Here is a 15,729-nt window from a genome sequence, read left to right as displayed (position 1 = left end):
GCAGACTGTCTGTATATGACTCTAACAACAGGCGTGGGTTACTGGTTTATTTTGTTTGTACCTAACAAATAATTCTGAGTACAAGAAAATTGGTGAATGCAGCAAGTTTTGCGACAAAATAATCTTTTAGTATGCATGGTTCTTGCCTGAGGCTCATTGTGAGACTGGTTTATGCTGTGCATGAACAGTCAATCTGAGTAAATATCTCTGCAATAAACAGTCCTTTAAATGAGTAAAATATCTCCACTGGGAAAACATAATTGGTCATTTAACCTGCAGTAGTTAAATGAGAGTTACGTATGTAACTAAAGTTCTATGAATTCTGGATGACCGCCAGAGGTAGTGCATAACACTGTTATGTGTTATATGTCTCGCGCACACGCAGGTCAAATATTTAACATCAACAAAGTCACTTATGATCTGGGATGATGTAGCGTATATAAGCTCATGTCATCAAGAAACGTCCCTCCAGAATCTTCTCACCAGGATTCTGAGTAACCAAAAACTCTGGCGGTCGTCCAGAATTCATAGAACTGTAGTTACGTACGTAACTCTGGTTCTGTTTCATTCTTCCTGACCGCCAGAGGCAGTGTTTAACACTGGATGACCATTACTAACATAGTCACAAGGAAACCCACCTTACCGGGAATGGCCTGAGGGTTCCTGAAAGACCACTGCTGCTACTGCATGGGGAGCAGCAACATTGACCCTGTAAAAATGGGCAAAGGTACATGATGAAGCCCAGGTAGCTGCAGTGCAAATCTCACTTAAAGGGACCCCCGTATCATTGCCCAGGAAGTGGAGACTTCTGGAGGAGTGGCCCCTGATATTAAGCTGATATTAAACAATAGTCAACCTGGAAAGCCTCTGTTTGGACAGGGTGTGCACTTTCCTATGGTCCCCATAGCAGACAAACAGGCTATCAGAGTGGCGAAGGCCAGCCTTTGCCTGTATATAACGCCTCAAGGCCCTTACTGGGCAGAGCAATTCTGCTGAATCAGCTTCCTCATCCTGTAGGAATGAGGGGTCATAAGCTGCCAGCTCAATGACCTGATTAGAGGGTGCTGGAGCCAACCTCTTTGGGAAGAACAATGAGTTAGTGCCACCCCTGTACCATTCGAGTTCCAGTGCATGCATGCTTAACTCACCGACAAGGCGTGAAACTCACTCGCACGCTTCGCGGATGCCATTGTCAGAAGAAAAGCAACCTTTGCTGAAGACCATTTCAGCCCTGATTGCTCCAGAGGCTCAAAGGGTGAGATACAAAGGGCTGTCCATCTGGATAGCAGTCCCCTTGCTTGACTGAAGGTTAAGGAGCAACACTAGTGTATCGACATTAGCTGCCAAACAGTCCACTTTCTTGGCCTTTTTCCTAGGCAGGGCACCCTCAGTTGGGGAGCATCTCGGCCCACTCCGTACATTCAAAGAGGCACCAGGTGGAGGCTGGCCTTCAGGCAGCAGTCCTTCCACCTCAGCTAGTAAGGCTAGCTTCAGCTCCCGTGTTATGAGGCTGCAAGTCATTCACTGACTGTCAGATAGCCCCTCCTTCAGGTGTACAACACTGATGCATGAGGGGCATTTGTCATAGCCATCGGTAGCTAGCAGTGAAGACATGCAGGCACGGCAAACGTGATTCCAGTATGGTGGGCCGCAATATGAATAACTTGTATTCTCAATTTTATGTCTTGAATTAATTTTTTAAATGTTTTTATACATGTTTATACATGTATATATATATATATATGTATAAGATAACTGGCTACTCAGGAGTGAAAGCACTCTCTGGTAACAGAAAAATCAATCAATCAATTTGCTAAATACGGTGAGTTTCCAAAACTCAAATCAAAACAACTTCCTCAGTAACAAGACACTAGTGAACTAACTGCTAGTTCTGCTGAACTTACAAAATGAGTGACCAAACAACGGGGAGCAAATAACCTGTTCCCTTAATGTACGACACCAAAGCGCCTCTACAGCAACTATCACAGCAAAAGAAGTGTACCCACAAATGAAACCACTTAATGGGGAGCAGTCACACTTTTCATCAAAAGTAACGAGCAAAAGCACTCATCAGGGGGTAACTGAGACGTTGTCTACCAATAGCAATACAGCAAGGGGAGCACTTAAAAAGTCACCGGCTATCTTCTTATTTTGATTCAATCTGCATTTGTGGATTACCTGCCACGAAAAGATACAAGGGACATCTTATGTGTGACGTGGGTTTATATACACTACGTCATCCCAGGTCACATGTGACTTTGTTGATATTACATACTCGACCTGTGTGTGTGCGTGAGACGGATAACATCCAGTGTAAAGCACTGCCACTGGCGGTTAGGAAGAACGAAATAGAACTACTGTCAGGTGCCCTGATGCTGGATGCTCTGGGTCAGTTTTGGCTCTGTCTGTGGTTTGTGGAGCTTATCGCTGCTGGAGACGCACTGCTTCTCTGCTTCAGCACTCTGGGCTTGTTTTTTGATTTTGAAAGGCCTTGTCCAGCTTCACCTCCTTTATGCCGACTGCAACTAAGTTTTATGTTTGACTGAAATTGTCAGATGAAATGAAATTTCGGCTCACCTCCATTTTTCTTGAGCTTTGACCTGCCTTGGATGGAATTTACTGTCAATCTGGACTCAACATGAGTACAGTAGATCAAATATAAGAATCCTCAAGTGACATTGAGCTCTTTAATGTTGTGATATCGGCACAACAATTCTTAAAAGAAGAAAGAACAATTTGGCAAATTGCAATATTATAAAAATAAGATTCCATGCAAGCTGGTCTGTGCAGGATGTGATATGTGTGATGGGAAACGTTTGCTTTACCAGCAGGACTGCATGCCTGCTTTTTGCCAATAATTTGTTATTTTGATTCAACCCTGATTCATTGTTAATGCGCTGGCTGGTTTTATTCCTGTGCTGCTGCTGCATGTATTTCCCATAGACTGGTCTTGGTACAGTGCTCTGAATCTGATTGCCAGACATGCTGTAACTTCTGCGGTAAAAGTTGCAACTGACTGGACGACCCCCCCTCGCCCCCCATGCAGGGGCTTCCAACCATTATCAGTCCTTTTCATGCAGCCTTCACTCAAGTAGAAGCTGCTGGCTTTAGTTTCTTAGTTCAGAATAATGAATTCGTAAAGCAGCTTCAGGTTAAAATATTTTCCATTCAAAGACACCGTTTTCCTGTCATACCAGATCCTGGAAAACTTTAACTTGATGCTGTATTTGCCTGTTGGTTTTGTAGTATTTATACCTTTCTCTGGCTTGTCTGCAAATGAGATTCAGAGTTTGTCCAGGTTTTAAGGTGCATCACCTAATCGTACACTCCTCCTCTCTTTGCATACCCATTTCCCACAACGCATGCACACACACACAAACACACACACACACACACAAACACGCACACACACACACACACACACACACACACACACACACACACACACACACATATATACACAAAAAACACACACATATATACATGTGTACATCCATACATACAAATGTAGGAGGCAAGTTGCTGTGCTGCGACTCATGCCCAGCTTCCTTCCACCCGGAGTGTCTGGAGATGGAGATGCCGGAGGGGGCGTGGTCCTGCAGTGATTGCAGGGCAGGGAAGAAACCTCACTACAAACAAATTGTCTGGGTCAAACTGGGTAACTACAGGTACGCAGAGAGCACTGATTATAGACTGCAGAGGGTTGTGCAACTGCCATTTTATGGTACGGTCACATTTAAAGCACAAGTCAGGTGATATGTTGTATTTCTCTTTTTATTAAAAAAAACCCCATGAAAAGACCAAAACAAAAAATTAACTGATCCTACTTAGAAGTGTTGTCTGTGTTTCCAAAGCTTGATATACCTTATTACTCTGTGCCATAGACACACCGTTGCCCGCTGTGACATGTTTCTTCATGAAAACATGAAACAACAACATCAAAACACAGTCTTGCTGCTGTAAATACTCGAGCACCAAGTCCACACCCCCCCCAAAATACACTTTTTACTCATGTTTGAGTAACATTTGCTAAAATCTACATTGCCCAGCTGTTTAAGGAGATTTTTAGCTGGTTGAAACTATAAGCTTGTCTTCTGTAAGAATACATGGGCTTGGGCCTGAGAGCCACACAAAAATGGAGAAGTTAGAAAGTATTGAAAATGATTTGCACAATGTTGCTTTTGGTCTTTTTATGAGATTTGTTGACTATAATAAAAATATAGAATATCTCCAGACTTATCTGTTGAGTTCAGTCCAACAAATCGGCTGCAAACTGTGAAACAGGATGTGTGATGTTATATCATAGATGCAGGTATTCAGGAAATATTGATCAGAGAGTGCAGCAGTGGTGTTTTCCTGCCTCACAACTGACTGTGAGACATGCTCTTTGATATTTATGCAGTTTGTAGTCTGCTAGCATAGGTGAGGTGATGGGACAAAAATAATATCTTCATCATTTAAGAAAAAATATAGTTTCTATTAACCTGTGGTTTTCCAGGAGCCTTGCAGGTTCCTTTTAAAAAATGATGGAAATTGTCCTTCACAAAGGTTTCAGATGAATGAGAAGCAAAGTAAATATCTTAAGCGTTTGGTGCTAGTGTGACCCTCAGGCTGTCATCTTTTTTGATTACTATTCTGTCCTCACTTTTCTATCTCCTCATCTTCTCCTTTTTATGGAACTATGTCTCTGTCCTGCTCTCTTTCAGGTGGTGGCCAGCGGAGATCTGCAACCCTCGCTTGGTGCCATCCAACATTCAGAGCCTTCGCCACGATATCGGTGACTTCCCTGTCTTCTTCTTCGGTTCCCATGACTACTACTGGATCAACCAGGGCCGCGTCTTCCCCTACGTGGAAAATGACAAGAACTTTGTCACGGGGCAGATCAACATCAACAAAACCTTCAAGAAAGGTAATTATCATTAAAGGTTTCCTCCTACTTCAAGACAAATCTCTTGTGATTTAGTTCTGTAAAACAGCTGGGAAGATGAATTTCTAAGACGCTGTCGGTGTGTTTCAGCTCTGGAGGAAGCAGCCCGGCGGTTTCAGGAGCTCAAGGCTCAGAGGGAGAGCAGGGAGGCTCTGGAGCAGGAACGCAACTCTCGCAAACCTCCACCGTACAAATTCATCAAGGTAATGCTAAGTCATTATCGCACCCACGACAAACAACCCAAACATGTATAACACTTAAGTTGAAGTTGTTTTTAATGTGTCTCGACTCATTATGTGGGTGTGATTTCCTGTGTCAGTCCAACAAACCAGTAGGCAAAGTGCAAGTGCACGTCGCTGACTTGTCAGAAATCCCACGATGCAACTGCAGACCAACAGACGAGCATCCTTGCAGCCTCGACTCTCAGTGTCTCAACCGCATGCTGCAGTACGAGTGCCATCCACAGGTCTGTGTACATGTTGGTCATCATTTGTTTAACTGATTTCTTGAGTGATTAAATGCCACCTCATAACTTCTTACCTTTCATGTTGTCGCTTGACAGGTTTGTCCTGCAGGAGACAACTGTGAGAACCAGTGTTTCTCCAAACGGCTTTATGCAGAGACAGAGGTGATAAAGACAGATGGTCGTGGCTGGGGCCTCAGGACCAACCAGGCTCTGAGGAAGGTGGGTGTCAAGCTTAACTTTCAGTCTCAGTCATTCTGTTGTGTTTACTTACATCTTAAATGTGAACCAACCCACTTAAAACCATGAAAGGCTTGACTATCAAACCACATCTTAACCATCTTTCTCTTGAACATACTGTATGCAAAACAGATGTCTATAAAACAGACATTTAACAGTACAATTTGATAAAACATAACTTAGAATTACATGCCGGCCCAGTGCTGCCCTCTGATGGACTTTTTTGACCAAAGAGGGACAAGGACTTAATTACTCAGGGACAATATGTTTGTTTTTGGTCAAGATTTACTTCAAGGTGTCAAATTAATAACAGTAGGACTCAATGTTTAAGTACAAGCAAATTCAGAAGCGTTTTGAGGCCAGGTAGATCACTGATAGGAGTTATAAATTAAATGGTGACCATCATGTTAGTCACAACAATGTACTGTATGTTTTCTAATTGAGGACAAACTCTCATTTGTTAGGAGAAATGTGGATGCAAAAAACTTCAGAAAACTGACAGGAAACGCAGAAAAAAGAAAATTTAAAATTCAGTCATGATTTCAGGGCTGAGAATGAGTGAAAGAGATTGAATGTCAATGAACAAGATGGTCATTTTTTTTTAAAATATTGTAGTTTTTTTTCCTTTATTAGATAGTAACAGTGCAGAATGTCAGGAGACAAGGGTATAAAGAGAGATGACATTTCATAAAAGTCCACAGCCACAGTTTAAACCAGAGTTGTATCACTGGCTCCAGGGTTACCTTCAGCTGCCAGTTAAATACCAGCAAAATTATTATCAGTGATCAAAATTTTCCATATAATAAGATCACAGGTTCAGTGACTGTAACAACCCCGCACCCTGTCAGAATATCCTTGTGAAAGACGCTGACTCTGTCTTCTTCTCACTTCAGATAAAGTGATAAAAGAAAAAATAGTTTGAAGCAGCAGAGACTGAGATTACCTGATTTTAATCCGTTGTATCAACAAAACCCTACCCCTGTGACCCCTACCCAACCCTCCCCATCTTCAGTTTGTAATCCAGGCTTTACATTAAAAACATTACTGATGACATCATCAGAGTTATTTTTTCAAGAAGAAATTATACAACTGTTCTTCCTCGTGACAAGTGAAGTAAAGTTGAAGTGTAAAATCAGTGATTTGCCCCATTAAGGGTTTCTGCATATCACCTAAAACATCATGTAAAAATGTTTCCTACAGGGCGACTTTGTGACTGAGTATGTAGGAGAGGTTATCGATTCAGAGGAGTGCCAGCAGCGAATCAAACGCGCCCACGAAAATCACGTGACCAACTTCTACATGCTCACCCTCACCAAGGTAACATCAGTCACGCTGACAAACACTGAAACACTGTTCAGGAGAGACCCCTCCTCCAAATGTATCGCAGAAACCTTTTGTCTTAATGTCCGTCTTCGCTTTTAGGATCGTGTGATCGACGCCGGCCCAAAAGGAAACTCATCTCGGTTTATGAACCACAGCTGCAGCCCCAACTGTGAAACTCAGAAGTGGACGGTCAACGGAGACGTTCGCATCGGACTCTTCACCCTCTGCGATATCGAGGCTGGTGAGTTCACATGAGAACATCACACATATACAGACCTGCCAACCTGGACGCATTTTGACATCAAAGTACGCCGGTACAATTTGTCACTCGAAACTGCGCAAAAAAGCCGGTAATGCCTGTGAGCGCCGGATTCATTTTCCACCCGGGATGATCATGATTGATAAATGCATAATGTCATTTCAAGAGACTGCAAATCAACAGCAACATGACATCGATTTTATCCCTCTCGTTCCCCCTCCTCACTCCGGATGGCTGGTTCCTCAAGTGAGAATGGTTCTTTTAACTCCTTTGCAAAGATAAACGGACTGAGGTGGATGTGGAAAGCTGAAAATGTGAATTGAGTTAACTTAAGTTAATACAGACCTGACAACCTTTGGAAAATGTTTAAAACATTAGCCTAACATTACTTAATTTGCAAGCTAGCTCGCTTGTTCACCAGGCATTTAAATTGGCAAAGTAACATTATATTATCCTTGTCACATATTGTTAAATGTGACTTTTCATAGAACTGTATTCATTCAATTATTATCGCAGCCAAACCCATAACCGTAATGAGAGGAGCAGATCATGGCATGATGAAAAAAAGTGAGTGCAGAAATAATGTTACTTAGAAGGTTAATGGGAGGTGTGTGTGTATGTGTGTGTGTGTGTGTGTGTGTGTGTGTGTGTGTGTGTGTGTTGTAGTCTATAACTTTTGCCTACTCAAGGAAAATTTCAAGGAAAGGAAACAAAGTACAATATGTAAGAAGGGAAGTGATTGCTTCTACAGTTTCAACAGAAATGTTCATATTCAGCCTGTTTTGTTATTAGGTCATCATTAAGTAATAACCTTCCTATACTGAGAACAGTCATATTAACCATTATTTATTTCCCCATCGCCACAAAATATTCTATTTAGGCTGGTTTGGGTTTACAGCTACATCATCGTCTTTTCAAATTAGCTGAAAACCATATTTTTAAAAATCAAATTGGCTTAAAGTTTTAGTATTGTGGAGGTGTAAACAATAGAAACTACATAAACACAGCAGTAGTGGCAGTTTAGTGAGTAGCCTGATTGAAGGTGAAAGACAAATGGACAAAGAGGCATAAATGACCAACTAACAGTGTCGGCATCTGCAGATATTCTTGTAAACAATCTGTTAATGGTGTCAAGAATTTTCATATCAGCCACTTTTTTGTCTGTTTGACTGCTGCATGCATGCAAATGATACACTGTAATGTGTATGTATGCAAATAATGTGCAATAAATCATTGTGTGAACAGCATTGATTTGCATCTGATGCATTTAGATCACCGAAGTGGTCTCCAGGGTTGGCTGGTCTGGATATATTGTGTCACAAATGTTAACAGTGCACAAACCTACAGTGATTCAGATGATTTTTTTTTTTAATATGAATGTCGTCCCTGTTGTTCCTGCAGGCACAGAGCTGACGTTTAACTACAACCTGCACTGTGTGGGCAACAGGAGAACGTCGTGCCACTGTGGATCAGATAACTGCTCTGGGTTCCTCGGGGTCCAGCCAACGGTGAGGACACTACTGTTAGTTCCTATCACAGCCCAATCCTGACTTTCACGGCTGTGTTTGACACTACTTTCCTCTTCTCATTTCCTCCAGAGTGCTGTGGTGATGGAAAAAGAGGAGAAGGCCAGGAACGCTAAGCTGAAGCCCAAGAAGCGGAAGCTGCGGCCGGAGGGCAAACATGCACACGAGTACTTCTGTTTCTGCTGCGGAGAGGGAGGAGAGCTGGTGATGTGTGATAGGAAAGACTGTCCGAAAGCGTACCACCTGCTGTGTCTCAACCTCACCAAGCCGCCATACGGTAATGATGAGATAAGCTTGATATTTTTCATGGTCATTTCAGCTGCTTTCAACCGTATTTATGGTTTCACTATAATAATACCACATGTTTAATTTCTATCAGTGAACTTTTCCTGTTATAACATGATGCAGAAGTATAAAAAACACCACTTCATTAGTTTGTCATCAGCCTGCTCTCAATTTGCTGTTAAATCTTTTTAAATGTAATTTTTCAGTGCTTTCAATACCACAAACCAAATTCTCCTCACAAATAAAACCAAAACTATCTCCATGGTTAGATACTACCAGAAGTTGGAAAGAATATGTTATCTGTAATATGGGTGAACAGACAAGAGTTGGTGCTTACTTGGCGTAGTTTGGACCATCATATCAACAAGTAGGGTGTAGTTTTGGAATTGTATAACAATAATTATAAGTTTTTTCAACCATTATATCCAGATAGTCAAGTCAATTTTATTTATAGAGCCCAATATCACAAATCACAATCATCATTTTCCTCAGGGGGCTTTACAAGCTGTACAGCAATCAACATCCTCTATCTTTAGACCCTTGATTTGGACAAGGAAAAACAGAAAAAAGGGAAAAAAAAGAGAAAACTGAAAGGAAAAAATGGCAGAAACCTCAGGAAGAGCAACAGAGGAGGAAACCCTCTTCTAGGACGGACAGACAGGAAATAGATGTTGTGTGTACAGAATAGACCAGATAGCAAAATGGATCAGTTTGATCAGATTAACTGACCGATCTGACCTTTTAAATCTGAAATCACTACGACCATAATGACCTCTCTTCCTGTCTGCAGGACGTTGGGAATGTCCGTGGCACGACTGCAGTATTTGCGGCTCCCCGGCCTCGTCTCTCTGTGACTTCTGCCCTCGCTCGTTCTGCCGGGATCACGAAGCGGGGGCGCTCACCGCCTCCTCGCTGGAGGGCCGCCCCTGCTGCGCCAGTCACAACCCTCTCAGCCCCCTGGACTCCAACCCCAGCTCAACTCAGCTGCGCCACTCCGCTCTGAGCCCCGTCAGGGTCAAAGAGGAGCCTGAGACGGAGCCGGGCCAGCCGGCATCAGAGTGATGCAGCAGCTCCCTCAATACCTCATTCCCTGTAAAGTACGCTCCTGTTGGCCAGAGCCTCTCTCCGGGCTCCAGTCCACCTCTGATCTGAAGCAGTGCACTACGAAAGGGAATACAGTGCTTTTGACCAGTGCGATGGCTGCTCTGCAGAACCGAGACACTCCGACGAACACCTCGGTGCCACTCGTGGCGAGAACAGAGCGATTGGGGGTGTCGGCAGGGGAAGTGACCAGGCATCATTGTGCACCGTTTCCCTCCTCTCTTGCCATAAACACCACTACTAACACTCTCTACAGCTCGCCTGCGCCCACTGAAGGGCCCAGACCACCACCTCATTTTGTTTCCTTTTTTAATTTTTACAGCTGTGGAAATTTTTAAGTGTTGTCACGTTGTCAGTTAACCGGCACTTTGAAGAACTCGACGAGTGAGGTGGAGGGAGAGGTTAGAGAGAGGAGGAAGAGGAGGTGCGAAGCCGAACCCTCTCCACCTCGCTGCTCCTCTCTCTCTCGGTTTACCTGCTGTAAGCTGTGGTCGGCATCCCTCTCACAAACACACACACACACAGACACAGACACACACAGACACACACACACGCACCTCCACGGCCGACCATCACTCCTGACGTGATCCGTCATCGTGTTTATCTCTTCTTCTCGGAGGAAAGGAGGAGGGAAATGACCGATTTTTTTGTGCAATTTTTTTCAGGACCACACTACATTCCAACCTTCCTTAAACATGGTTTTAATATACTTATGGGTATAGATGAATATAATTATATACGTATCTATGTTTGTTAATGTTTACAGACAGATTCTCTCACTTCATCTCGGTGAGTGGTGTATTATGTTTGTTTGTTTAGGTGTTAAGCATTACGCAGACCTCCTTGTGAAAATAGTCCTATTAAGGTGAAATACTGTATAATGGTATATAGTGTAATGGTATGACATTACAGAAGTACTTGTGGTTTTCATATTGCCAGTCTCACTCGCCATTGTGTACATAATTGGCTCATAATATTGTAAAGTACTTACAGATCAGGAGGGACGGAGCCTCGCCTCTCCGGTTGTTTCTTGGAGGAAGGAAACGCTTTTTTAAACAAGACAGATCCTTTTAGATTTTCCTTTTTTTCGATAAAGTTCTGTTCCGCATTTCCTCTGAGCCGTTACTGTCACTTGTATATCGTAGACGGAGGGGCCCAGCTTCTGAGCACTGGTGCTGTCTTAAAGTATTGTTAATCAGCCTTACGGGATCACCTCAGTTGGATTCTGGTTGTAGGAACTACTGCCCAGACGCAGTCCATTTCAGTAACGTTGTGTACTGTGACCGCTAATGCTTTGTTGTTGTTGTTTTTTTTTTTTTGTTTTTTTTTTAAATTCTCTGTTTTTGTTTTGCCAAACTTTTTTCTGAAAAGCACTTTCACATGCCTTGTCGCTACACAATTTAACTAGGTCATACATATACAGAAATGTATATTAAAAGAACATATGACAAGTGTTTCAAAATGGATACCTCTTCTTCTTGTAGTAACGTCGGAATTCAAACTGTGTTGTAACTTTTTTTTTTTTCCTCTCGGTCAGAAACCTGGTGAGAGCTGGGCGAGTGTTGTTTTTTTTTTGGTTTTTTGGGGGGGTTTTTTTGAGGAAAGTGGCCTGAAAGCTGTTGTTTGTTTTTGGCACAAGTAGGAATAACTGCCAGCCCGGCCTGTTTGCCTCGTCTGTTACAGAAAAAGCCCTCCAGCGTCTGACAGAGGCACCTCTTCATTTTTTCCACCAGGGGAACGTCTTACAAGGCTGGGCTTTATATATATAAAGACATAATGGTGTACAACAGTCCAGTCCAGTATAATGTACAAATACAAAACTTCTGTACAGTGTTTTTAATCGCTCATCTGTCAAATTCAAATTTTTTGTATTTATTGCACCACATTTTATACCAATTTCTTTTTCAAACACCAGTGCAGTAATTTGTCTCCCTCCCCACCAAGGTGTAAGTGAAATAGACTATTTAAAAAAATGGGGAGTTTTACATAATATATCTGTATCTAGTCATTGCATTTTTTTTCTTTTTTTTTTTTTTTACATTGGTGTAATGATTCCACATTCGATAACAGCCGCTGCTCATCGACCTGTATCGTGACTCACTGTAATTGGTGTTAAAAGCAGTGTAAAGCAGTTCAATATTTGGAATGTGAAGTTCCCGTTTCAGAGCGATTTTGTGCTGTTTTAGCCTGGACTCAAAAAGTAGTCATCAACAGGAGGAAGCTTATCTGTAATCATGCCTCAGCCTCTTTGCTTGCTATTCTTTCCCCGGTTACATGACTGTTTGTTTGCCCCTTAAGAAGATGTTTTTTTGTTGGTTTGTTTGTTTGGTTTTTTTAAAGCATCCCGAGGTGGTTCGATATAAAAATGTCGAACCACGGGGTGAAACGGTGCCAATGTGTCCAAATAATTTCCGTTCATTTAGTTTAATCATGAAGAAATCAGACTGAAGAAAGAGAAAAGAAAGCCGTCAAATGCAGAAAAGTTAATATGCTCTGTGTGTGTTGTTTTTTTTTTATGACGTTGATGATGATGATGATGATGATGCCTGTATTCGTGCACATATTCAGCATATTAGTTTTACTCCCTTTTCTGCATTTGACAGCTCTACTCCTGTTTTCTTTCTGTTATCACCGACTCATTTGGGAAGCTTTTTTTTTTCCACACATGGATTCCTGGGGAAAAAAAACTCACTAATTTCCTTGTGCAACTAAGCACAACTAAGCTCCCAAATCTGCCAAACGCCTCACATCTTTTAATTTTATTTAATAGTTATTCATAGGAATTAGGCCACTTCAGTACTTGTTCATCATTAGGTCGGTGCATCATTAAGACACTTTTCTTTTCACGCTCAGTCTGCGTGTTAACTTGAATTTTCGTAGTTTTTTTTTATTTATTAACATATTATTTTTTTACACAGTGTTCATACATGTGTGATTATCGGACCGCAGGCATCTTTGAGTCCGAAAAAAATGTCTGAGTGATGGTTTTAAAGCCTTTTTTTTTTTTTCAGGGTGACTGCTGTTCAGCTTCATGCTTCCAACACCAGTTGCTAGTTTAACCCACTTTTGTAATCAGTTGGAGAGTCTCTAAAAGCCTAATTTTAATGCCAACATTTAGTTTTTATTTGTGTTTATTTGTTTTACCACATTGCACAGAGATTCTGCGTAACCAAACCGCCTTTATTATTATAATATTTTTTTGCACCTGCACATCGTGTGATCATGAATTACTCTGTGCCAGTTCGTCCTCTTGCCCTCTCTCAGCTGACACTGCAGCAGTATTATAAAATGCCTAATTTATGCATCCCAACATGCATCATTTCATTTGTTTAAAATACTATCTGATGTGTTTGTTTTGTTGGTTTTATTCTCCGTATAGTGCCCACGTTTTTTTTTTTTTTTTTTTTGAGAAGACAGCATGTTTGATTTCATTTAAGTGACCCTTAAATAAGCCTGAAGAGGATTTTTCTAAGTGTCCAGGAATTTGTTAATTTTTATTTTTTATATATGACCTTAAATTTAGGATGGACCACCCCTCCCCCGTCCCCTTTGTATGTCAAAGGGTATTTTTTCAGTTCACTGTGACGTCCTTAGTTTTGTTGTTTTTTTTTGTTTTTTTGTGCAATGTTGCCGACTGTCTATAAGTTTCTGATTGACATGCTGTCAGAGGAGAAATAGTGTTGGAATAAATAAATAAACTCACCTTCATAAGCACTCATCATCTCTTTTTACTTGTAGTAAAATTGCTTACAGAAACTCTAACTGGGGTCATATCTATCTCTCTTGGTGTTGCTTCAATTAAAAACGTGGATGAACACACAAATACCATGTTGATTACTGTTCAACCTGTGTTACTGCATAACTGCATATTGTTGAAGAACTTGTACATAGTTTGCATTGAACTTGCATAGAATCATGTTACTGTGGCGTGCTATTTTTTGCCTGTACAATTCTGCTTCTAAATGTGTGTGACTGTTGAGACGACACTCTTTTTGTACATGGCTGTCTTTTTATTTGAGAATATTGATTCTGTCCTTTTTCATTCTAAAGTTGAGTTTGAAGAGTTCAGACATGCCTGAAGTTTGACTTTAATAAAGCTGTACTCTGTCTCAGTGAAACTCTCTCACCGTATGTTTTTTTTTTTTCATGTTTGAGGATTTGGTGAAAACACAAGTAAGACGATATATTGACTTTTCTGTTTAACTGATTGTGAAGCAGGTCACAGCTGAACTAATCATCACAGCTACTATTAAATACAAGCTTTATGAAATAAAGATGTTAAAATTGATTAAAATAATGCTAAATCTAATCTTAACAGAAATTAAACAATTTATTTTAAGTGTTTTAGATACATTAAAAGTGGGAACTACCTGAGTAAAAGGTAAATGTGTTGAAAATAAATTAATTCATACTGTGAAACCTCTAAGATGAAATTAGGTTGTGAAAAATAACAAACTTACAAAACTTTCACATGACAGTCAAAAATTAACATCCTAAAAAAATGACTAAACTAACTTCATGAGATAAGAGAATAAACTGGGAAAAGGCAAAGCTTTAATTTATTTGATAGCAAAATAAAAATGGATGAAACGTTTTTAACCTCTAGATGGCGCTCTGTAACGTGACGTGGCTTCTTGCATCCACGTGTCAAGGTAAAGTTATTTACACTACTATTTCCGGTTTGTAAAGCACATCACAGTTCCCAGGTGATCAAACCATTGACTATATAAATATATATATATATAGTCTCACACTGAAAATACTCTGTTGTTGTTTTGTTTATTAATTTAAATAAACTCCAGTGGCTACAGAATAACATGTAAACAGATGATTATTGGTATAATTGGTGTTTATAAGGTCTCTGATCAATATTTAGACCAAAAAAAGAAACCATACTTATGGTCTGATGGTAAGACCATTCAGTCTATATTGTTCATTTCCATTTTTTTCCTATGATGTCTTAATGCTGTTTATGTCTGATGTAAAGTTCATAACTGCCTACATAAATAAATTTTACATTGTTTATAGAACCTGACGTGTACAATTAAGTCATTATTTTATAAATATATATTTTATTTAATACTTGCAGGCTATCACTATGAAATTGAAATGAATATTATAATATGATTTATTATTGTATTTATTACAATAGATCATATTTCAAATTACTATTGCAATAATCATATTCAAAACATGTTTTATTGAATTTCCACTAGTAATAAACACATTAGATACAGCAATTATGATAATTTACTCCACTTGTAATTTCCTGTGATTAAATTCTAAAAGAGTATTTTGTGAACTTTGTTATCCTGCAAAGTTTCATATGGACTTCACTGACAAAAATACATCATCCAATCCTATAAAAATTACAATAAAATACATAAATAAAAATAAATAACTCATGTTTTCATGTCTCATAAAGCAGAAATATAATTTTATATTCTTTATCTGTACTTAAACTAGAGATTTAAAGTGTTATATTTAGAAGAAAATATGTGTCCTACGGATGGGGGCAATGTCATCCTGGAAGAGATCATTCCCATCAGGATAGAAATGCTTCATCATAGGATAAAGGTGATGACTCAGAACAACTCCGTATTGA

At 40.3% G+C, this 15,729-nt stretch overlaps 1 protein-coding gene across 4 annotated transcripts in view; it reads left to right on the top strand.

The window, feature by feature from the left end:
• nsd3 (nuclear receptor binding SET domain protein 3) overlaps positions 1-14,242 on the top strand; it is a 30,255-nt gene extending 16,013 nt beyond the window's left edge. For all 4 annotated transcript variants that reach the window (XM_042421633.1, XM_042421634.1, XM_042421635.1 and 1 more), the window contains 10 exons: positions 3,512-3,668; positions 4,707-4,909; positions 5,018-5,130; positions 5,247-5,393; positions 5,490-5,612; positions 6,831-6,947; positions 7,053-7,194; positions 8,614-8,720; positions 8,811-9,015; positions 9,814-14,242. In XM_042421633.1, coding sequence (XP_042277567.1) covers positions 3,512-3,668; positions 4,707-4,909; positions 5,018-5,130; positions 5,247-5,393; positions 5,490-5,612; positions 6,831-6,947; positions 7,053-7,194; positions 8,614-8,720; positions 8,811-9,015; positions 9,814-10,085 — 1,586 coding nt within the window. In that variant the 3' untranslated portion in view covers positions 10,086-14,242. The remainder of the gene's footprint in view (positions 1-3,511; positions 3,669-4,706; positions 4,910-5,017; positions 5,131-5,246; positions 5,394-5,489; positions 5,613-6,830; positions 6,948-7,052; positions 7,195-8,613; positions 8,721-8,810; positions 9,016-9,813) is intronic.
• Positions 14,243-15,729: the final 1,487 nt, after the last annotated feature.

The sequence above is a fragment of the Thunnus maccoyii genome, chromosome 9, assembly GCF_910596095.1.
Source record: "Thunnus maccoyii chromosome 9, fThuMac1.1, whole genome shotgun sequence".
NCBI classification, from domain to species: domain Eukaryota; kingdom Metazoa; phylum Chordata; class Actinopteri; order Scombriformes; family Scombridae; genus Thunnus; species Thunnus maccoyii.
This window is presented reverse-complemented; position numbering and strand designations above follow the sequence as displayed.